This window comes from Lissotriton helveticus, chromosome 3_1, assembly GCF_964261635.1.
Source record: "Lissotriton helveticus chromosome 3_1, aLisHel1.1, whole genome shotgun sequence".
NCBI lineage: Eukaryota > Metazoa > Chordata > Amphibia > Caudata > Salamandridae > Lissotriton > Lissotriton helveticus.
In genome coordinates this window covers 1,912,536,780-1,912,560,042 of record NC_136061.1, presented here as the reverse complement: position 1 = coordinate 1,912,560,042, position 23,263 = coordinate 1,912,536,780, and the positions used below count along the sequence as shown (strand labels likewise).

At 40.9% G+C, this 23,263-nt stretch overlaps 1 protein-coding gene across 5 annotated transcripts in view; it reads left to right on the top strand.

The window, feature by feature from the left end:
* CARS1 (cysteinyl-tRNA synthetase 1) overlaps positions 1–23,263 on the top strand; it is a 406,480-nt gene that overhangs the window by 110,668 nt on the left and 272,549 nt on the right. For all 5 annotated transcript variants that reach the window (XR_013608861.1, XM_078682918.1, XM_078682921.1 and 2 more), the window contains 4 exons: positions 696–792; positions 12,806–12,904; positions 15,011–15,160; positions 18,889–19,029. Coding sequence is in view for 4 of the 5 variants with exons in the window: in XM_078682918.1 (XP_078539044.1) it covers positions 696–792; positions 12,806–12,904; positions 15,011–15,160; positions 18,889–19,029 (487 nt within the window). In the remaining variant the exon portion in view is untranslated. The remainder of the gene's footprint in view (positions 1–695; positions 793–12,805; positions 12,905–15,010; positions 15,161–18,888; positions 19,030–23,263) is intronic.

Below are 23,263 nucleotides of genomic sequence, written 5' to 3'. Positions count from 1 at the left end.
TCTGCACACCTGCATATATAGTTTATGCCATGGCATTTGTCATGTGTACTTTTTTTAATGAAAGTTATTAACCAGAACCAGCACCTCTAGTTCGAGATGACATTACTTCAGAAAAATTGTTCTCTGTAAAATGCAACAAGGCGGCCATCTTGGAATCATAGAAAGTAATGTTCCAAGAAGGCCGCTGCATTTCCTCTACTCGCACTTTGTGTGGAGGAAATGCAGCGGCCGTCTTGGAACATTACTTTCTATGATTCCAAGATGGCCATCTTGCAAGTATCTGAATTGCTATTCCAGAATGTCTGGCCAACGTGATTTTTCAAGCTTTGGAAAAGTCAAGAGCAGCAACCAACAAGCATTGGCAAAGCAAGACTAATAAGCTTACCAGTACTAGTTTGTTGTACATTCCTTACACAGTTACATATAGCTTCTTGAGCAAGACTGTAGGGATACTGTTGCTGCACATTCTCTTTAGAGAAAATTAGTCCTATAGAGTGTGGGAGTTGTGTCTGATTGTCTCTATTCTGCATATGATAAAATGCGTTCTTACTTGATACCCCTCCCCTATATAGACTTCTGCTTTTCTGAGTGATATAAAAGCAAACAATATGTACCAAATAATGTTAAATATATGGCTAGATAGAAGTAGAGATGCAGGACCTTAAGTGAATAATTCCTTCCATTTGTATTTTCAGATCATATATTTCCTTTGATATACTGAGGAGAGTATTGATGAATTATTTCAAGTATGATGTTTTCTACTGCATGAATATCACAGATATCGATGATAAGGTAGGAGATTGTATGTTATTCATTTCATTTTGTGTAAAAAAACTTGTTTCACAGGTTTTTGGCAGTTGGACGCACCAGGCTGCTGTATCAAACAAAAATACTTCACATGGTTTATGTACTATGTTACTATCTTAATCTAGTGATACTACCCTTTAGCTCATGCAGTCCGAAAGGTTTAGTGGATAATATTTAAAGATATGAGTTAGGAAATGATATGGATGATGCTCGGAAGTGCACAGTCCAGTACCCATGATATGTTGCGAAGTGACTGAGCTTTGGACCACAGTCTAGTATATAGTTAGAGCAACACAGCCTTATCATAGAATTTGAAGAGTACTCTTACTTGAACACATTTACCCACACGAGGTGAAAAATCTACATTAGCAAGTTTAACATTTGTTTTTTAAAACATGTTTTTTATTTATAGAGGGGTTTAAACCTTCCGGTATCAGAAAATCAGTACAGATACACCAATCTCTCAGCTCAGAACAATCTTGTAAAAGAACAGTATAATGTGATCTCAACATTTTCTACATTTAGCTAAGATTGTAGTCGAAAATTATTCATGAAGAAAATATCTCCTGGACTGGGAAGAATATATTAACCGTAAATATCTGCACCTCTACTCTTTACATGTATGTAACAAATTAAGATTTCCCAATAAACAAGTCATAAGAACATAGTTCTATAAACAAACCCACCCACTCGCCCTCCCTGGTCACGAACATAGAAAGTCTCTAGCCATGCCATATTTCACTTCATCCGATCACTCTTAACGGCAGTGGGATAGTATGATTACTCTGTACTCAACATAAGAGCGTCCGAATGCTGCATCTCGGTTTCATCATCAGAGTGGTCTACGTGTGTTTCCTCCAAACCCTGTGTTTCAGAGGCCACATCTAAGGGGATCCCCGATATCAAATTATACCAGGCCCTAGCATCTTCTTCCAACTTTTCATCTCTCCTATCCCTCTTCATACGAATCAATTCCGCTGTCACTCATTCCCTCAGGTCCTGGCCCAAGTTTCCATTTTGAGGGGTTGGGAACTCATCCAGTGGATAGCTATCCGTCTCTTGGCCAGCACTAGCCCCAGTTGGAGAAAGCTATGAGTAAGCTTCTTCCCCTTGGGACAGGGTAGTAAACCCAACAGTATCTCTTAAATGGACTGGGGTAGCGTCCAGCCCGTGACCCTTACAGAGTTCTAAAAAAAGTGCAGCCTCGGGCACTTCCATAACATATGCAAAAATGAGGCGTCACCATGACCACATCTGGGGCAACGGGAGGAACGATCTGGATATATTTTATGAAGCACTCACAGGGTTTCATGAGTGAGTTATATGGAAATGCACATTTACATGTGTAAAATATTTTTATTTTCTTTATCCACCAAGCAACACTATGACATGTCCATTCCTGTCCATAAACCTAAATTTAGTCCACCATCCTCATGTGTTAACCGTCTTTGTAAAGTGCCACAAATCCGGAGTCTGTGAACTAAGATGTGGAATCCTAATTGCATTTAGCACACCTACGTTCTACTTAAGTGCCCAAGAATGCGACTGAGTTCTTATGTATTTTACTCCATAAAGTAAATACTGTATTTTCAGGAACACTGGCAAGTAGGTTGTTTTCTTGTGATCCTATATATATTTTTCTAATAACTTGGGCGCCGTTGGTGAATCTATGCAAGATTTTCCCCTACAGTTCTTTTTTGCCTAGTTTGTGCATGGGAAGTTTCGGGGTGATCCTCCAAGCGAGACCTGAGAAAAAAAGAGAGTCCCAAAATGTCAAATCTCCATTCGTTTTCCGTAGACTTCTTTAAGAAGCGCTATCACAAAAAACTGGTGAACTGATTTACACCACATTTGCCAGAAAGCTAGGTCTTGGTCCGCACATTGTTCTTTTTGTGATTTGATGTAAATTCATTCAGTAGTTTTGTAGAAATTAAGATTCAAGACTATTTATATATATGAATGGTTCGGATCGAGGGACTCTTGCAAGAGTACCACAAACCCAATTTTTAAAAATAGAATGCTTTGATTGGCCCTGGGAGCTTTTTTTTCCTTGAGTCATCTTGTTGCCACAGGAGTCAGACTCCCACCTGAGCGAACGCTCTGATTGGCTGCCAGTAACATTTGAAAAATATTGCTGACAGCCATTACAGGACTCTGGGACTTAGTCCCCTGTTGTTATCTTATTAAAAAATAATAATATTAGGTGGCAGGGTAGGGACTCAGAGGGCATCGCCCTGGCCCTGAATTGAAAAAAAAAACACACATTTTTGTCATCCAGGGTCCAGTTTAAATAATTAAATGGGTAGGCCCGAGCTGCATTCAGCCCCGGGTACCCCTTCATCCAAGTTCAGATTTCAAATAATTGGGGGAGTGGGGCAAGCGGCCCTCTCCTCGAGCCGCCTTAGACTGCGGGGACTCCATCCCCTGGGCCGCACAGTATTTTTTATGTAACAATATAGTTAGGTGAATATTTAAGTGATGTAAGGTTTGATACAGATAAAAGCTGCCTGAAGTTGGGCATTCATTTTGGAACAGGCGTTGAGTATGTTGAGTAACTTGTCTTTTTTTCTGAACAGTTGTATACATATTGAACACCATGTGCAATGAGAGTTTCCTATGTTTCCGTGTATAGTATAGGATCAATGTTGCACATAGCACATGCTTGCCACACCGAAGTGAGTCGTATCTGTGATGGTAATAATGATACTTCACATTATTTTGAACTATCTTGTACTTGCTTTCAGGCCTCTAATGCCATACTAGTTTATAGAGTAATGTGTCATAGAACATTTTATGAGTGATGGGGTATGTGAGGCCATAAGCAGTGCTTGGCAGGGGCACACGTTCTCTGCTAACTATAAATTGCGAATTTCTGTGTTTTTTGTAGTGTTTTAGTAAGTTGAAAACTTTAATGTTGTCACTGACATATTGACCTAACTATAACGTTACTTTAACCTTTGTTTTTTTCAGTGAATTTCAATTAACCCGTTAACCGTGGCGGTAATTCCACCGCGGTGTGGGCATTTTCTTGCACGGGCAGGGCCGCGTCGGCCGTTGAACGTGCGCAGCACTAGGAAGGTAATGCATGCGACATTCAAAGGCCGACGGCAGCACGCAAGGTGTTAAAAAAACAAAAATATAGATCTTTTTATCACACCTAACTATGACGTTATTTTAACCTTTGGTGTGTGTGTGTGTGTGTGTATATGTATGTGTATATGTATGTATATATTTGTGTATGTATATATGTATATATATATATATATATATATGTGTGTGTGTGTGTGTGTGTGTAAATATATACATAAATGTGTGTATATATATATATATATATCACCAAACGTCAGCTACAGTAAGTAACTCCACGAACGGCCACACCATCATGCTGTTTAAAAGTTCTTTTAATGGCGACAACAATGCATTACGCGTTTCGCCTCCACTGAGGCTTAATCATATGCAGCTTAGTCCAAAATGCAGGGTGGGCTCGTTAACTTTTAAACATAACGTAACTTTAGGCATTGAAGAAGGACTAGTGCCCAACAGGTGGAATTTAAAGTGGCAGTGAGGTATTTATAATTCGTTTTGTATCCCACAATGTCTGTCAGTACATAAGATCAAATCCGGACAGTTCCGTGAGAATTAGTATTCCCATCATACCTGTTTGCTGACACTGTGCTCAATTAATACTTGTTCCCAATATGTCAATCGGACCACTGGTCCCAGAATGCACCCTCACTGTTCCTCTTTAGCCGGTTTAGTCTTTCAATGCAGTCTTTGGCAAAGTGTTCCTTTGGATTGTGCCGGCAGCCAGTTTACGAATAAGCCTTTCAGAGGAAAGATTCCATGTGTGGCTTTTGTTTCCCGGCAGCCGCCTCGTCCAAGGTTAACTCTGCTACCACCCAGGTCATATTTACAGATCTTTCGGTCATCCGTTAAAACAATCCTCAGCACGACGGGCTCAGAGAAAGTCTCCATCGCCGACTCTGGCTGCTTGTCCGTGTTCGTCCATTCAGTCGAGGTGGGCCCCAAACAGCGGCCACTTCCATTCTCCTTTAGTAGTCTCCCACTTCTCCACAGCCGGATGGCGCCCCTTAACTGGATTCTCTCCAACATCAAGATTCTGACAGTGAAGCGCCTCTTCCAAACGAGTCAGGGCCGTTCCACCAAGGTGTGTCAGACACCTTACATACAGCACCAAACGTCAGCTACAGTAAGTAACTCCACGAACGGCCACACCATCATGCTGTTTAAAAGTTATTTTAATGGCGACAACAATGCATTACGCGTTTCGCCTCCACTGAGGCTTAATCATATGCAGCTTAGTCCAAAATGCAGGGTGGGCTCGTTAACTTTTAAACATAACGTAACTTTAGGCATTGAAGAAGGACTAGTGCCCAACAGGTGGAATTTAAAGTGGCAGTGAGGTATTTATAATTCGTTTTGTATCCCACAATGTCTGTCAGTACATAAGATCAAATCCGGACAGTTCCGTGAGATATATATTTATATATGTGTGTGTATGTTCATATTTTAGAAATGGGATTCCTGGTTGGCTGAGGTATGAACCCAAGCCACTCTAGTCAGGGTAAGCTAGTTACATACTAAAAGATAACCTGTGCTCACCCTCTGATAGTTTGGCACAGAGCAGTGAGGCTTATCTAAAGAGGCAATGTGTAAAGTATTTGTGCAACAAAGACAGTAAAACAATGAATACATCAGAAAAAGACTCCAAACAGGTGTAGAAAAATAGATCATCATATTCTAAACAAAATAATACCAAAATAACAAAAATCCAATGTATACAAGTTGAGGGACTGAATTTTAAAGGAATAAATGCAGTAAAGCACTTAGAAGCAAGTAGTGCTAAAAAGGTTACTTTAGATCGCTTGACCGGGTCAGAGTCAAAGTTGGGGCCGATCACAATGCAGGGCCGGGTCAACTACAACGAAATGTGTCGATGTTTAATCGCGCAGGGTGTGTTAATCTTCTCTACACAGTAAAGGCAATGCGGCAGTTCTGAAGACCAGTTGAGACAGGCTGTCAGGCATACACAGCAGTAAGTGCAGAAAAATGTCCACTTTTTAAAAGTGGCATGTCTGAAACAGTAATGTCAAATCCAACTTCACCAGAAAGGATGATTTATCATTACCATCCCAAAGATATGAATCATGAAAATGCTACTCATCTCTGTTCATGAATTACAGCTTAAAAGTGTATCAAGGAATTCCCAATGCTATGAGAGGGGTAGGACGAACCATAGTGAATAATAAACTTGGGTGTTTGTCACTAACAGGACATGTAAAGATTAAACACACAATCCTACCTTTTACTTATATAGCACCCTGCCATTAGGGTAACTTGGAGCGTACCGTAGTGGTGAGGTATGTTTAATAAAAAGATATTTTAAGGTTTGGCAGGTAGTTTTAAACTGCACACACACGCACTGTAGGTGCAAGCCTGAGAACGGTTTGAAAAACTGCTACTAATGTGGAAGCACAATTAGTACTTTAGACCCACTAGTAGCATTTTAAGTACAGACCCTAGGTATATGGTATACCACTTTACAAGGGACTTACCAGTATATCAAATATGCCAATCAATCAGGTATACACCAATGTCATCATGATTAGGGGAGAAGCACAGGCACTTTACCACAGTTTAGCAGTGTAAAGTGCTCAAGGTCCTAAGCTCAACAATAAGAATCAGCAAAACAGGAGGGAAAAGGCAAAATGTTTGGGGATAGACACCCTAAGGAGAAGATCTATATTTATATATATCTATTTATCTCCAACCTACTGGTTTCTATCGAATAAGCTTTTTTTTTACTTGCCTTTATCTTAGGTGTCATTTGACAAATCTTCAGGAATTTTTCCCCAAAAAGTGTTATAGCGAGTCTTGTGGTGATGGAAAGTTTCGGGGTAATCTGTCAAGTGGGGATAGAAAAAAATGAGATTTCCTATGTTAATTCCCATAGGAGCTTTGAACACCAACAGCCCAAACCGCTGGACGGAATTACACAAAATCTGGCAGGAAGGTAGATTTTGGGTTGCAGACCATGCTTTCAGTTATTTGGTGTAAATCTGTTCAGTAGTTGTTGGAGAAATGTTGGGAAATCAAATAAGGATATCTGAGCGTAGCTTAAGCACAGAGTTCATGGTGAGATCTGATTGGCTGTTAGTACTTCAACAAGAAAGTGCTGGCAGCCTTCTTGAGACCAATATACATGATAGCACCATTTGAAATGCATTGTAGTGAATGGCAGATTTTGGGGGTCATAAAAAGGAGAAATCATTTGTTAATGGTACCAATTTTAGGAACTGTAGTGTGTCCTAAGGTGATTTTTACCCCGGGAAAAAGACTTCTGGTGGGAGTACATCAATCATGTTTGACAGAAAACTGTTTTCTCATCATTTTCCCGCAGAGGTTATAGAAGGTGCTCCAGAAGCTAAAATGAGAGCATATTTTCTGCAAATTCACACTACGGGGCTGATTCCGATGCGGGTCGGAAGGGCGACGAACGCGATCCGGCCGGAAAAACTACGAGCCGTATGCGTGTTTTCCGCCCGATTCGTACAGCTGTACGAGTGAGCAAGTACGATGCGAGCTACGTGAAATTCACCGACCGAGTTGTTTCCGGGTCCGAACAGCTCCGTATGTCTCGGCCGTAAGCTAACCGCGACGTGCAATGGATGCGATTTCCGACTGAGCCAATACGATGCACGTCCCAGACAGCCGGTGCGAGCCGGAGGGTCCAGCTCGCAAAATCTCTGGGAAGTTGCCTTTGGGGGCCCGCGTTGATCCCCTGTCACCCGCAGCCCTACGACTCGGACACAGGGGGAGACCCAAGGGTCTTCCCAACACAGGCATGTAGGGTGCGGATGGCACCGATGCGTACCCACTGTGGGGTGCGCCCTTGTGCGAGACGTACCCATTCAGTCAATGGGAGCCCATGTATGCGGCGTGCGACCGGCTCCCATTGACTTCTATGGGAGTCCGACCGAAACGAGTCCGGCAGCATACGGCCGCATCGTACTCGCTCCCTCGGACTGCAGGACTCCGGCTCATTAGGAAAACACTCCGGATCTGGCTCGGTCGGAGACCTTTCCGACCCGGATCGGAATCGGCCGCTTTGTTTCTCAGCCATATGGGTATGAAGTCTGACATTCTCAGTAACACATGTACTTCCTACAGGAGCAGACTGTCAGTTGATTTCCATGTGTTCTACTGCAGCCTCCCAGAGTGTTCTAAAGAACAACTAGAGCGGTAACTGTCTTATTTATGACAAAAGTAAAGCATACTTGAAGCCATCGTAATTAAATCAAACTGGTATAACTTAAAACATTTAATTTAGAAAGGAACACAATGAGGGGGTTCATTTTATCATTGAAATTATGGTTAGTGCTGTAGAAAGAAAAGTTGGAAAAACACGTAAGTGAAATCTCAAATATCTTCCTGTTTTACTTTAACAGGAGCAGCCTTTCAGTTGATTCTCTTGTGTTCTACTGCAGCCTTCCAGAGTGTTCTAAAGAGCAACTAGAACGCTATCAGTCTTACTTATTACAAAAGTATGTCACACCTGAATCTATCGTGCTTGAATCAAACTGGTAAAACTTAAAAAATGTTTTCAGTAAGGAACAAAATGAGGGGTTTCATTTTTTCCTAGAAATTATGGTTAGTGCTGGAGAAAGAAAAATTAGGACACATTTTAAGTGAGTTGTCACAACGCTTCCTCTTCTATTTCATTCAAACATTCTGACATGTAGACTGAAACATGCACTTTCAACACCAGCATCAGCTCGCCCGTTTACTTGCTGGTGATCTGCAGTTTACTGCAATGTTCTTATGCGCAACTAGAGTGCTAATTTTCTGAATTTATGTCAAAAGTGTGCAACATCTGACCACCATCTTCATGGAATCGAAGGAGAAAACTGAAAGCATTTTCTACTGAAGATACTGTAGTGAATTATGAGATTAGGGAGCTTCATAACAAATAAGTTTCCCAAGAAGGCCACTAGAGAGAAAAGAGACAAAATGTACCACAAATATCACCCAAATGTAGACCAAGTATAGCCCTGTGTCAGCAGCGTGAAATATGATGTAGCCTTACGGCTTGAGCGGTCGACCTCGAAGCTGGGGAACTGGGTTTGAGTCTCGCCAACGATGCTCAACATCCGTTGATTCTGGGCAAATCACTTAATCTCCCTGTGCCTAACAAAAATTAATGTATCCTTCTGTAACGAAAATGGTGCTATGTAAAGCACTATATAGAACTCTAACAACAAAACAAAAAAAAACATATTGGGCTTCTTTATAAAAGTGCATAAAAAGGTTAACACATACTAACCATTCAGGATTGAAGTGACAAAATTAAAAAATTAAAGATATGTTTTTATTTGCTACCTTCTGAATTGTGCATGCCATGAGTGGTGTCATTTGTGAGGTCATATGCAGTGCATTGCGGGGCGTAAGTTATAGTTAGCTCGGGTAACTTTAACAGCAGAATTTTACTTGTTTTGTATGAGTGAAATGTCAGTCTTAATATAACGTCCCTGTAACCTTTGGTTCGTTTCACTGAAAATATGAAATGTCTCTGTAACCTTTGGTATATCTTATATACCCAGAGGCCAGCACTGGGGCCCACATTCTCCGGGGCCGGACCCTTTTTTTTAGTTTTTTTCTTTAAAAGGGATGGGGGCCCGCATGGCCCCCCTCCAGGGCAGACTTTTGCTCCTGGGACCCCAATCTCCGGGGCCCACCCTCTAGTCTGGGTACCTTGGTCCCACCCAGGGCACCCAGTCATTTTGTTGGGGACCGCGGCGGAAGCCTGCAGGGCCCCGTGGTCCCTTCTGGCTCCCCGCGTCCTGTGGGTGCTGGCATTGCTTTTGGACAGAGGGAGCTGCAACTCCCTCTGTTGACCTAAAGAAGCTTTTTCCTTCCCATGTGGATTTCTGAAAGGCAGGTACCACCAAGTTTTTTGTGTAGGCTGAATGGAAAGGTCTGTTAGGGTTGTACCATCTCAGATGTATCCTAAAAATATGGGGGCCTGGACTATGGCTGGTTCGTAAGCGATGCAGAGTGCCTTAAAGGCAATCTGCTGTCTGATGGGTAGCCAATGTAGATTTTTAATGGCAGATTTTGCTGGCTGCTACTTAGGATTTTTTTGCATGAAACAAGCTGCAGCATTTTGCAGCGTCTGCAGTTTCTTCAGATTGGAAGCCAGAAGATTTAGGTAGAGGCTATTTCAATAGTTCAGCCTCCTCAGAACCAGCGAGATTACCACTGTTTTAAGGAACTCCAAAGACAGGATTTCCTTTTTGTTTTTCACCAACCTTAAAGAATTGAGTTACGTTTTAGTAACTTTGTTCACCTGTTCGGTGAGCTTCAGTTTGCTATCTAACAATATCCCCAAATTTTTTATCGATGTCACAAGAGTGGGGAGAGAGCCCATTTCGGGTTATTTTCTAAAAGTATCACCTCCGTCTTGGAGGAATTGAGCTTTAGGCAATTCTCATCCATCCATTTGCTGACCTTATTCATACAGTTCCTGAAGGAATCTCCAGCATTCGACTCGTTCTTGGCCAGCAATCTAACAATGGAGTTGATGCCCATGCGCATTACGACCGAGAATAGGAGACACTCAACCTTGTGACTCAAAAGACTTCTTTTAAGAAAAACAAGTTTCACGATTCTGGACCCAACACTAGATGGGCAGGAGTATGCAGAGCATGTGAACCTACAGCACTACAAGCCAGGAACAAATGCTTTCAGGGTAATTAATATATTTCTTTCTTTAATTACTCCAAAACCTCTGAACAGATTTGCACCAAATTACAATAAGCAATCTTTCTGGACCCAGATCTAGCTTTCTGCCAACATTGTTGTGATTCTGTTGAGCAGTTCTTGCTTTTTGTGATTTGGTGTAAATTCATTCAGTAGTTTTTGAGCAATTAATGTTCCCCAAAATTGTATATATCATGCTGCGTAGGATATGTCGGCTGACATTAAATCCTGAGATGGGTGGGCCCAATTATATATAGGGTGCACTTTCCCCGTTTGCGCACTAGAAAACAGCATTTTATAACTAAAGTTAAGGAGGTAAATGGGGCATCTGTATGAAGGCTGTCAGAAGATTGAAAACGGACTCCTCTTCAAAGGTTCCAGAAACTGCCCTGTTCCATCATTCCCTTCAGTCAAATGGATACGTTTTCTATATTGGGATGATTTTCAAATCTGAAAATTAATTTCACTCTTCAGCGGATCCACTCAAGTTAGAGTACCGTGATAAGAAGACATTGAGGATAAATAATGGTGACTGAAGCTGCTGCTTGGCAAATCGCATCTCCCAGTTTGCGGATGAATTGGGGTGGGGTCATGCAGATGTGAATGTGTATAGAACTTACTGTAGGAAAAATGTATTGAAGTGGCAAGCCTTGCAGCAGGTGTCATAAGTATGTCAACATCATATTGGCATTGTTGACACATCTCGAAAACCTAAGAGAAGCTAAAGGGTGTTCACCTCATATTGCCCTAACTGTGAGGATGATGGTGTAGCAGCATCAAATAATGAGTGGCACACTCCCTGCAGGGGCCCTGCCATGCAAAGGAAGAACTGTGGGGCAGAACATTTGTATAGGATGACCTGGACCCATACGACATTGCAAGACCATTACCATTGGGGTAAAAATGGGCACGTTGTAACAAGAGTTTACCTATCGAATGAGAGATTGACTAGGAATATTTGTTCTTGGTCTGCCTCCCACAAATACGCAAACGGTGCAGATCCAACAGCATACATGGGCGCTATGTGAGTACCAAATGACAGTTCATGGGTATGAAGGGACGGCAGAAAGCATCTCCAGTCCACAAGTGAGACACTTGACTGGCATGTAGTTAGCGGGTACAAAAACATCCATGTGGTCAGTGCACTTGATGACCTTTGGGAAAATTGCAGGACATGTGATGTGTACCATAAACGAATTGGTTGTCAACTCAATGGCTAAGTTGTTTTGCAGACCACTGCTTGCGTGTGGGACTAATGTTATGTTGACATTTCCATTACCTGAAAATCGAGACTTCACTATCGCCCGACTAACCAGGGAGCTGAGGTCTCCCTACCACACGGACGTACACGTCTGCTCGTTGATGTTTTCTGTTGACCTCGAAAACACCGGGGAAGGGCGACTTTTTGCCTTCCCCTTCTATCGCTTCGTTTAATGAACCCGTGTCTTTTACTACTTTCGTCCGACGGACCAGGGAGCTGAGGTCTCCCTGCAACACGGCGTACACGCCCTTTTGTGTGTGTTTTCTGTTGACTTTGTAACACCGGGGAAGGGCAACACTTGCCTTCCCTTTATCTGCTTTCATAAGAAATCCGTGTCTCTCATTTGATGAACCTGTGCGTTCACCGGGTTGGAAGTTTCACTGGTACTGCGACTCACGCACTACGGATTGTCTTTCCCTACAGCCCCAAAGAGTCACAAGTTAACTTCTTTGTGACGAAACACGTGTCTGCTGGTTTTCTTTCATTATTGACCAAAAATACTTGATATAAAAAAATCTTCTTCATTAAGATACTCCTGATGTCGACCTTCATAATTTCTGAACAGAAAGTACTTTGAAAAATGGGTTTTACACTGAAATCAATACCCTAAAACGTGTGCACAGGACTTGGTTCTAATTGATATTGAAATGTGTTGTGGTGGGGGAGTTCCACCGCCTGCTCTTTCGGTTTTTTCCCCTCTGTTCTTGGGTAGCTGCACCCTTACGAGCTCTGTCAAAAAAAGGTGAAAAAAGTGCTATTACGAAAGTTAAAAATGGCAAGACTGTGTTTGGACATATTTTAGGATGTCTTCAATGAAAGAACTGGACAGAGAGGCATGTGCACCTCCTATTATGACTTGTACCTTATTTTTTATATCTTAAAAAATGTAATTGACTGTAATACATTTTGTACAGTGAATTGTTGGTTCTTGAAGAGAACTGGTTTGTCTTCCTTTAGATTATCAAGAGGGCACGACAAAATTACCTTTTTGAACAATACAAAGAAAAGAGGCTGCCTGCTGCACAGCTGTTAGAAGATGTCAGGACGGCTATGCAGGTGAGACTTGAGTATTTTAGCATCTTTTGTTTAAATTGTACTGGCCTCAGAAACTGGAATTAATGCCAGGGCTTGAAATTGAGGGCTTATGTAACTGCTGTTAAGAATTTTTTTCACAAATGTTATCAATTTATTTTAACAAATTAGTTCATATTAAAATGCTCTTATTTCTGTTATCAGATTACAACACCATTAGTTTTAAGGCCATTTTCCGCGAGGCACACCTGTGACTGATACTACCATAGTTCCTTTGCTCCCGATCGAGCCATTGTAATTCGTCAATGAATGTAAATTGAGAATGATTATGTAGTTTATCCATAAGGTCAACTGCTACCGATGTGGCTGATAAAGATACTTCATACTAGTGCTGCCCGATAAACAATTGAAACGCAGCACATAGCTGTACTGGTCAAACCAGGTGTCTCGTGTCCTGAACCACATATTCAGCAGAACAGTATCCTATTGTGTCGGTTGCCCTTGATCAATTAGATCACCTTCTCAAGAATAAAGATATTGAAAATTTAGCTTAAAAACATTGAAACTGGAAAAGAGTTTCTGGAAAAAAATTACTTAGATACCCAATACAGAAAACCAAAGGGTGGATTTACCGTGGTCTTATTTCCCAATTTTTTTTAGCTTACTACGGTAGTGTGTCAGCCTTTTTCGAGTATCTAACGGGTGCTTCCCTTCTTTCTGGACCTGCAACACGTAACCGAGCTTAAAACGAAGGCTACAATTAGAGCCTGCACCTCAGTGTGCATCCCTTGAATGTTGTCTCCATATCATAGTACTACTTCATGGAGGCTAGCAGCTTAGGCATGCAGCTGTTCTTGATAAACATAGACATATTCATACCATAATTGGGTTGAAGGGCCAGAGGGCCAGCATGCATCCTGTTTCTGCCCTTCAAAGAGAAATGCCCTTTGAAAGCCAGGAGAGCCGCCTGCTACCTGCTGCACCACAATACTGCTTAATCACTCACTACTGGTACAAAGGTGGACAGGTTATAATTCTGTTTGGGGAGGAGGGTAAGTGTCGGAGACGTTCAATGGAGTGTTTCCCTTTATAAATGTTAATGACAAGAGTAGATTTTGTATGTATCAATCAATCAATCAATCAATCAGAGTACTTGTATAGCGCACTACTTACCCGTGGGGGTCTCAAGGCGCTTTATTATGGTTGTGGTGTGCCTCTCAGTCAACCCCTCCCTCTTTAATTTAAATAATGTCATATGCACTAATTGTAGCCACTTTTGTATAGTGTGGGAGATTTTTTTTTTGAAGAGACATTTATCATCTGTTTAATTTTTTGATGTATTCTGTTCAGTTTCGGTTATTTTTTATTTATGTTGAATTTAATAATGTTTCAACATATTCATGTAAACTTTTTTTTCTTTGTCTGATACTTTTCAGCCTGTGTAACACAGAGCTCAAACTATTACAATCAACTGAGCTTGTATCATAAACTTAGAACTACTACACCAAAAACTTTGAATTGGCCTAATTTTACTTGCCAGATCAGAGGGAAGATGAAAAGAGCTTGCATGGGCTCACTGTGATTTTCATACACTTGAAATGTTTGTTCATTTTATGTGTTTTAATCCCAGGTATCAATTTTGCATGTTGATGGTTGAGAGACCACTCTTCTAAAACATGTGCAAAAACCAAGAAGGATTTCCTATATCAGAAAGATTACTAATTTACTCTTCCATGATTCACCTCCTATAAGAGTGTGGGGCTTACATGCAAGATTCCTAGCTAAAATATAATTTAAGATAGCTTTATTCACTACACTTGCTGTATTAGCAAGTTTGCTTTTTTAATGAGACTGTTGAAGCAGCTAAGGGATGTGACAGGTTTCTCTATTCCTTAGCTGCATTGCTATGTTTTTTTTGTTTGTCTTAATTCTATCCGGTGAGTTTACTGGGGAAAAAACTTGGGGGTTGATTTTTAAAGGCTGCAATAATTAATTATAAATAATGTTTCTATGCAAAAATATGATTGTTTTTTATGGATATTTATTTATTGCTATAGCAGAACCTTTACTGAATGTTGATGTTTTTTGCCTAGGCATGTACTGTTCATACCTTTTTCTTGGTCTATGCAGTCTTTTTCAGATAACTTAAATAATACAACAGATCCTGACAAAAGGCAGATGCTGGAAAGAATCCATAATGCAGTGAAGTCTTCCGTGGAGCTTCTTGCAGAGGGAATTCAGAACAAACTGTCTCTGGAGGAAGTTGACAAACGTGCAATGGTATTTCTAAGAAGCCTTTCATTTAGTATTCTGATTCTAGTGCATCTTGTATTTTTCTGATCCTTGAGCGCAGTCCTACCACACATATATTTGAGCCTATGAGGACCACACATCCTTCAGCATACATTCATCCTGAAATTATCTATTATTGCCACCAGATTAGATTCTGTGCTATTAAAAGGATGTTATAGGTACAACACACCTCCCCACAATCCATCCTCGAAACTGTCCAGTTGCGATGATGTAATTTTATGATCTAATTTTGTCTTTTTTACTGTCCATCATGCATGCCCTCTTAGTTTGTGTCTATATTATTATAATAGTCTACATATTGGCCCCACAGCTAACAGCATAAGAAATTGTCAAATATTACAGAATATGACTATCAGTAGTTCTGGAACAATTTTCAGAATAGGTCTGATGCCACCATTGTTACCTCACTGAAGTCATAAGCATTATGAAAAATCCAAGGGTCAGACAAAGAACGTGATAGCAAAAGATTTACTCTGATTCATCAGGAGAGTAGTAAGGATGAGGTATGTAGCCGGTGGTGAATTTTGAGCACACTGTTGCACATATCTTACTAAAACATGGTGTGGTAGCACACTAATATTTACGGACATCACATTTTCTGTTGAAATGTCCACAAAATGCATACGCTCGTGAGGTTTTACTGATAAAGCTATATAGAGCACAAAAAAGTATGGAAATGAGGTTTCAGCTAATATTTATCATTTGCACTTCACCAAGTAAATTGGCTTTATGTTTGAGCCTATTACAATCTTTCTTTCTATCGCACCTCAGAATTACCAAAAAGTGCTTCATATGTTCTTTCTGAGTTATTTGTACAGTTTATTTGCAGGTTTTCAATGTTGTTGTGGGATAGGAAAGACATCTTATATCCTTTCCTTTCATACTCCCTGTACCCCGCAAGATTGCCAGATAGTTCATTTTTCAACATTCTCTGACTTTGCAGTTAGAGAAAGAAAATAAACACTAATCTTCTTGTTGAGAGAATAGGCAGCAGTTTGTTAGAAGACAGAGCCTGACATTTGGCCTCTGTCTTTGAACGCACAACGAATGTGAGAAGATCAAACAACATTTCTAGGCATCTTTATTGCTCTTTCACCTTCTGAACTCCAGCACAGTTATTTTTGGGAGTGCGGCAGCACCCACCGGCACCCGTACTACCTGCACCTAATGTGACTACGAGACTTAGTATGCCAGCTCAAGACATTTGCCCATGTTTCCGACATCCGGAAAGATCTTCATTGGCACCCTATGGATCACAGAATCCTGGTTGAACCGCTCTGTATGATTCCGTTTTTTTTTTTTAATCAACCAGAGCTTGACTGCCTTTCCTAGTTAGTTCTGCATTATAAACCAGCCCATTTGCTCTAATTGGAAGGTCCACTTCTGCTTAAGATTCCATGTACATAAAAGTCCTACCGAGACTTCCCCTTCTATCCCTTCGTTTAATGAACCCGTGTCTTTTACTACTTTCGCCCGATGGGCCAGGGAGCTGAGGTCCCCCTGCAACATGGACGTACATGTCCTTTTGTGTGTGTTTTCTGTTGACTTTGAAACACCGGAGAAGGGCAACACTTGCCTTCCCTTTATCTGCTTTCATAAGAAATCCGTGTCTCTCATTTGATGAACCTGTGCGATCACCGGGTTGGAAGTTTCACTGTTACTGCGACTCACGCACTACAGATTGTCTTTCCCTACAGCCCTGAGGAGTCACAAGTTAACTTCTTTGTGACGAAACACGTGTCGGCTGGCTTTCTTTCAGCTATCTAAAACTAAAGTTCTGGAACCAATTGCAGCTTAATGTAAGGTCGGTTTCACAGTTTCTTCCATTTCATAATGCCTTGAAAGCCCTTCGCTTCAGCTAATCATTTTCTGGTTCATGGCCTTACAGTTGCCAAATTAATTTACACCTGATATCATTTGAGGTGACATCTGTGATGTCATTTATAATGCCATGTGAGGTCATGAGCAGTGCATGGCAGGCGTGAATTATGGTTTGCCTAGGCAGCATAACTCAGTAACTGGAACATTTTAGCAGGGGTTGAGTTTTTTTATAACCATATTTTCACTATTTGTGGGGGGTTTTAAAGTGATTTTTTTCGTTTTTTTAGACATGCATTCACTTACTATGAGAAGGAATAAGTCATAGGTTATCCGTCACGTTTTTTTCCCAGTGTTTTTTTTAAAATGTTAAACCTGGCCATGCCCAACTTCCTGCGGGGCCAACCCCTGCTATGGATGGCCTTTGGGGTTGGCTGCAGGGTCTGGTGTCCAGTCAGATCCTGTGTGTGCAATCTGCTGCATCGCCAAATCATACTGGGAACAGTGTTTGGCTGATGGAAGTGGGGGTTGGTGGCGGCTGCACATGAAACCTCCTGCACACCAAACTCATTGTACTATGTAGCATACATGTGCATTCAGCCAGACTTTTTAGGCTTATTCCTGTGCCAGCCTTTTTTCACTGAGCCAGCTGCGCTTGGCCTTTGGACATTTGTAGTTGGCCCTGGGTGCCACTGAACCAGCTGTGCATAATCTTGGACTGTACACAGTATACTCTGGTCACAAAACTTAGCCGATTGGGAAAGTCCCTAAGCCAGTCCAAGGTTCTAAAGTGCTCACTGTGCATAATCTTTTCCATGGGTAGGTGTGCTGTATGTGCTTTTTTGTTGTTTGAACTGTTTTTTTAGGATTTGAAAAAACAAATTGAACCCTTCAAAACATTTCAGAATTTGCCTTAAAATTTGTGGATCTGCAGACCCAGGCTGAAGTTAGACATACTTTTTATGGTCCTAGGCGATACACTCTCTTCCTCCCTACTCCATCTTCTCCCAACGGACTTGGGATGTCACTCCAGCTACCTTATAATGCAGTCTCTGCCACGTATTTGATGACATAGCCTTTCGGGTGACATCCAGGAATGGCTGCCATAACAAAAAATGCTAGTTGCTGTTAATCAGATAGCCTGTGTCGTCCAAGGATCTGCAAATGCTGCATTGGATAAGGAGAAACGATCCTTCGTGCAATTAATTTGTTTATTTTTCTTTTTTTATAATCTTCGAAGGATTCAAGGATCCAGATGAGCCAAAGGATCTGCAAATTATCGGTGTTGATAGCTCGAAATTCAGCTTTTCAGTCACGCCCAAACCCTTTCTGTAACACCAATATTTCAAAAACCACTGAATCGATTGCACCCATCCAAGAAAATGCAATGCTTCATAGCAAGTGCTGTGTGATTCTCAAAAATGTCTGTAACAAAGAGCAAATTTCCCTATGGTAGTTAAAATAAAAAACATTTTTTTTTTGACCCTGCCTTTTTAAACTCCTCCCTTCCCCCAATACCCCTGCAAAAAACTTCACATACTAAAACCTAGCCACTTACGGTATTTGTTTGAATGTGTTGTGCTTAGTTATTTATGCCACCAAAGTTATAAGTTAACTAAACTACAACTTTTCAGTGGAAACCGAGACTGAACTATAGCTACAGTTGCTATCACTATCTGTGTAATATATATATAGCATGTATATCATATTGAATAATATTTATGGTCTTATTAGTAGCCTCTGCGGTCTCATTAGTATATGACTGTGGAAAAGCTAAAGTTGGATGAAGTTTGATCTTGCAGCGAGTGATTACATGAAATAATGTTTTTATCCATCTTGCTAAGGCATACATTGTCATAAAAATTTCCTATTCATAGGTGCTGCTTCTAGAAGCGAAGGATGTGTTGTCTGACTGGTTGGATGCCAAGCAAGGAAGTCAGGTGACTGACAATTCCATATTTTCCCAACTGCCTAAATTCTGGGAGCAGGAATATCACGCAGACATGGATGCTTTAAATGTAAGTAGATGCACAGTCCTACTAACCGCTGGTGTTCTCAGATTCCCTGGGAAGTTTTCTCCTTATTCTCTAGGTCTCGGTCTCTGTTCAGTTTCTATATATCATTTTAAAATTAAGCTTCTGAATATATTGAGTTATATATATATATTGAGTCAGTCTGGTTAGAAAATGTGTTTCATGATTTCTCATGGTAACTGAAGGCTTTCTTGTTAATAAAGAGGAGAACACGAGTAATCATGAATTATTTGTATATAGAAATTAGGATTGTTTAAGCTGCCTTGTTTTATTGTCTCTGTCTTGGGAGTGATGTGTCAAGATTCTTATGCTAGAATACAATGACAGTGTAGCTGGTATTATTGTGAAACCCCAAAAAGAGCAAACCTCCCTGCTCCTTTCCAAAATACGTGTTTTACATTGGTACAACACTGCATGGAAATGTCTACAAAAGTGAACCCTTGTCATGTTCCTGCCTTGAAATGTACCGTTTGTCAGCTGTTTGAAGCACTCCTTAACATGTCTCTTGTGAAACTTTCCCCATACAACGTACACATTTTCCCAAAAACTATTATACAGTTTTTTAAGAAGCTATTAGGCCCATTTACAAAGCCTTGCTAAATCATAACATCACCATTTGCTTTTGTGCCAGTTACACCTTCAAACATAATTAAGATACTCACTGATTCATCCTTGTGTCAATTGCACTTCCAAATCTGTGTCCCTCAGGTTGTGGCATCAGTTCATGCAGTTTTTTATTTCCTTCTGTTAGTCTATGTTACAAAGGTTCGTGAATGCCATCTGTGTGCACTAACTTGACCTGACACCTCTGTCCTGCTAGACTTTCCTTCTTGATCAGACTGCTAGATGCTACAGTGACCCACCTGCCTTCTCTGTTTGTTTATTCCAAATTTCCTCATTTTCTCCTTGGTTAGCACAGTTCTTCTGGGCTTTCATCTACTAATACTCCTGATGTAGAGGGTGTCTGTTTATGCTTCCAAATTCCACTGCAACACTCCATGATTGGGCCTTCAACCAATGAGTAATCATCTTCTGTCCTTGGATTGTCCCAAATAGCTACAAATATTTTCACACATGAATTTCACAAAATTTTTCTTTGTTTTCGAACCTGTGTAGAATGAAGGAGAACAGAATTAGTAAAACCCTAAAGCTAACACCAGATAATTTATTTTTCTTCTGCTCTTTTTGTACTTCTTTTTTGTATGTTTGTGTAGCTTTTTGTAATATGTTTGTAACTGGTATCTACTCCTGTCTGCATTTTTATTTATGTACTTTCACCTGCAAACATCATGTCACTAGGACGATGGAGGACCCTCTCGGGATACCAAATATGAGAATGATGAAAAGAATAGGAAACATTTTAGTGCTCTACAAATCTGGGGATGGTCCATAGTACCATGGAGTTTGAATGGAAGGTTGTTCTAAAGTTTGGGATCCAGGATTACGACTCTGATTTCACAGGCCAGATGCATAAAGTAGGGATTTTAAGGAAGTTCAGTGCAACGGATCTGAACTTTATTTTAGCAAGTAAATTCATAGCTATAAAGATCGGAGCCTCACAAGATCGGCAGTGACTAGCACTTTCACTCCTTGGGACTATCATAAATACTTTTATTTGATTTGTTAAAATCGTAAAAGGGTGGAACATACCACCATGTGATAAACATCAACATATTGAATCAGCGTAAAGCAGCATAAAACATGCCCCGTGTCCTGGGCGACTTTGAACAGATATACATGATAAGTAAAAACAGGGAGAGCGCTTTTAAATATACAATGATAAAAGGATACAGGGATAGCACTTTTATAAGGCGGTGGCCCTCTCATTAAAGCATTGGGGCCAGCAAATTACAGTTATAACAAGGGGTGCTGCACACATAAGGGGTTATATTTGATTGGATGTAACTGTCCCCTCTTGTCTCAAATAGAATGCTTGTAGTGTCTTAAAATAAAAGAGTAGAAGAGGGGGGGTGGCTGTAAGAGGATGAAAGAGGATATGGGTTTGGCTGCAAGGTGTCCATATGTCCCAGTTCCTCTTTTACTGCTTCCTTTTTTTTATGAGCTCTTGAGCAGCAAATGTCAGGAATTTTATCGTTTTGCTGGAAAGTTGTATCGAAGACCCACTGAGGCATATTATCACAGCCGCCCTGCAGGTCCTGACTTGTGTTTCTCTTAGGAGTGGCCTCAGTAGGATCTTCCTTTGATTTTGTAAGGCCGGGCAGATACATAATAGATGCAATAACGACTCTACTCCCTTATCACAGAGGCAACAATCCAGAGTTTGCCAGGTCCGTAACCATTTTGGGGTAAGGTCTTTACTCGGAAACCACCCCAACCTCAATAAGCTCAGCTTCCTCTTGTAGTGTTCTCTGAAACATTCTTGTAAATAGAATCGTTGTTTCAGTTGTTCATATGTTGGCATCACGATCCAGGCATGACTTTTGCCAGCCACTAATGCTTTGTCTATTAGCAACGATGCTTGTTTGGCGGCTTTGTTGGTGGTTTGTTTGAAAACAAGATATGACATTGGTGAATGCCAAGCTTCTTCCAGATTTAGCGATAGAAGCGCTTGCCTAAGAGACTTGCATGTGGAATTGGTCTGCCTAGCCTGTTTTTCGAACTCTTCCCAACAGAGATGGGCAAGCGTGTTATCTTCAGCATCCCTCATGCACCAGTAATATTTGGCCAGTACCCCTTGTCTGGCCGGTATCTGGTTTGTTAATCCGTATTCCAAGCGTATTTGCGCTTGGGGAAATATGTCGCGGAATTGAGAAGAGTTTTTTAAACAATCTTGATTGGGCAAGGTTTAGCGTTCTAGAGTCCTTGGTGGCCATAATTTCCGCGCCATATGTGATTGATGGCAGAAATGTTGCTGCTACAACCTTTAGCAGGTGACCGGTTGAACTTCCGATTAGTTTTTTTTGTATGGTTTTGAAAGCAAATTGAAGTTGTTTTAATTTTGCATTCCCAAGTGTTTGTAGTTTAATTGGCGATCTAGTAGGTTGCCCAAATATTTTTATTCATCCACCTGGGTTAGAATACCAGAATTTATCCTCCAAACAAATTTTGGTCGTTTTTTATGAGTGCTGGAGAAACATATGACATTAGATTTTTTTAGGTTTACTGTTAATTGTGCGTTTGAGATGTACAGCGCAAGTTGGGAGATCAGCCGTTGTAAACCAAGTGGAGTTTGAGAGAGGAGTACGATATCATCCGCGTATTGCAGACTCGCTGTGGGTGTTTGTCCCAATTTCGGTGGGTCACCCTGGATTGTGCGGAGGTTACTCTCTAGGTCGGCGGTATAGATGTTAAATAGGCTAAGGGCCAGCACGCATCCTTGCTTTGGCCCGTTTATTGTTGGAAATTTCTTTATTAGGCGCCGACCGTCCCCTTTTTTTATTTGGACCCAGGTATGGGAATATAAGTTGATGATTTCTCCCAATAAGTTGGGTGGGGCGCCCCAAGCTTTCCTTTTAACCAATAGTTTAGATCTTGGCACTTTATCAAAAGAAGCTTTGAGGTCTAGAAAGCATGTATATAGGATGTTAGAGTTATCAATTGCTTTCTTAGCTAGGAGAGTTAGTGCTGATAAGTTTGTTAGGGTGCCCATGCCGGCCCGGAATCCTTGGGACTAGAGCTTATCCCTTGAACAGGAAATTGAGTGATGGCTTTGTTAATTGCTAAAAATGTATGCCATTTCATATCCATTATCCCGCTCTACCTACATAGTTCTCCTACAAAAATGTTTACAGTGAAGATCCTTGGGCAGAAAAATGCCTATTTGTTGGGTAGAGGGTCATTAAGATGGTTTATCATCTTCCTCTTTTGAGCATTAACGTGGAGGGGTAATCCAAAGTTCCCTATTCTCTTAAGAATCTTGATGCACTGAATCTGTACTGCAGGCACAAATACCCCCATCCCTATTTGTGACAAATAGATGCCTTTCTCTCTTTTCTTTCTCTTAGCGAGAGTGATTGAAAGACTACTATTTACTTTGTAGCCCCTTGAAGGAGGCTATCAATGCATTTTCTTTGAACCTTTCAGTCATGAATAGTGTTGGGCCAAATAATAAATAGCCGTGTTATACCTGTCATAATGCACCTCCTGAATTTTCTGAACTGACAAGTTCAGAAAGTGGCCCACACATCTGGTGTTTTCAGCAGTAAAAAAGTTTCCCTGCAAAAGGATTTACTCCTGCTTTTTGTGTGGATTGTGATAA